The sequence below is a fragment of the Elephantulus edwardii genome, unplaced genomic scaffold, assembly GCF_000299155.1.
Source record: "Elephantulus edwardii isolate Elephantulus edwardi_28Jun2011 unplaced genomic scaffold, EleEdw1.0 scaffold00012, whole genome shotgun sequence".
Taxonomy (NCBI): Eukaryota; Metazoa; Chordata; class Mammalia; order Macroscelidea; family Macroscelididae; genus Elephantulus; species Elephantulus edwardii.
Genome location: NW_006399762.1, coordinates 18819059 through 18820080, shown reverse-complemented (window position 1 = coordinate 18820080; position 1022 = coordinate 18819059). Strand labels below are relative to the sequence as shown.

The window sequence follows — 1022 nt, the reverse complement described above, 5'->3', positions numbered from 1 at the left end:
GCTCACAGCAACAACTCTCTCTACATAATTTGTAGTTTTTTTGAAGAAAACTTTTTGGATGGAATTCCTAAGAATAAATTCTCTCCCTTTTCCTCAAACACAACAAAGATTTTAGGGTAATAAAAAGATCAAAACTACAGGTAGTAAAATGAATTTCAATTACATAATTACAAAATATCTATACAATATCTTTTTGCAGAAAAGATTTACTTTGATTTCTTCTGTTTTTCTTCAGCTTGTTTATCTAAGTAATCTTTAAAGAGATGGTCCAGCTGTGGCTCATACTGGCTTGCATGCTGTAGTCCATCTTCTCTTCCTTAAAAAAAACACAACAAAAAAACAAACAAAAAAAATCAACAAAAAACCAAAACAGAAACACGAGATGTCTTTTTTACTATATTATGGTCCCTATAAAGATTCTCACCACTGGGCCGATAGGTAGCAACATGATGGATGATGAAGAGATTTAGATTGTTGACAGCTTCAGTTTGCTTGGCTCTACAATCAACAATCTTGGCACCAGCAGCCAGGAAATTAAAAGAGGACTTGCATTGGGCTGTCAGAGACCTCTCCAAGGTACTGAGGAGCAACGATATCAATATGGAGCCTAAGGTGAGCCTGATACAGGCCATGGTCTTTGCAATTACTTGTTATGTTTCAAAGAGATGGACAGTGACTAAGAATGATAAAAGAGTTGATGCCTTTGAGCTTTGGTGCTGGGGAAGAGTACTGCATGGACTGCTAGGAGAACAAACAAGTTCATCCTGGAAAGGGTGAAGCCAGGCTGCTCCTTGGAGGCAAGGATTCTGAAGCTCTGTCTGACATACTTGGACATGCTGCAAGGCAGGATCAGTCCTTGGAAGGGTGGAGGAACATTGCAGGAGAGGAAGACCCTCGATGGGATGGACTGATTCTGTCACTGGGGTAATAGGGATAGGTATGTTGGAGACAATAAGATTGGCAAGGGCTAGAGCAGAGTTTAGGGCTGTTATACATAGGGTCACTATGAGTTGTAAGCAACT

At 39.7% G+C, this 1022-nt stretch overlaps 1 protein-coding gene across 1 annotated transcript in view; it reads right to left on the bottom strand.

The window, feature by feature from the left end:
* Nucleotides 1-206: 206 nt before the first annotated feature.
* Nucleotides 207-1022, bottom strand: part of LOC102843329 (chromosome unknown open reading frame, human C4orf21) — a 131229-nt gene continuing 130413 nt past the window's right edge. Inside the window, exon 26 of the mRNA XM_006881145.1 lies at nucleotides 207-316. Coding sequence (XP_006881207.1) covers nucleotides 207-316 — 110 coding nt within the window. The remainder of the gene's footprint in view (nucleotides 317-1022) is intronic.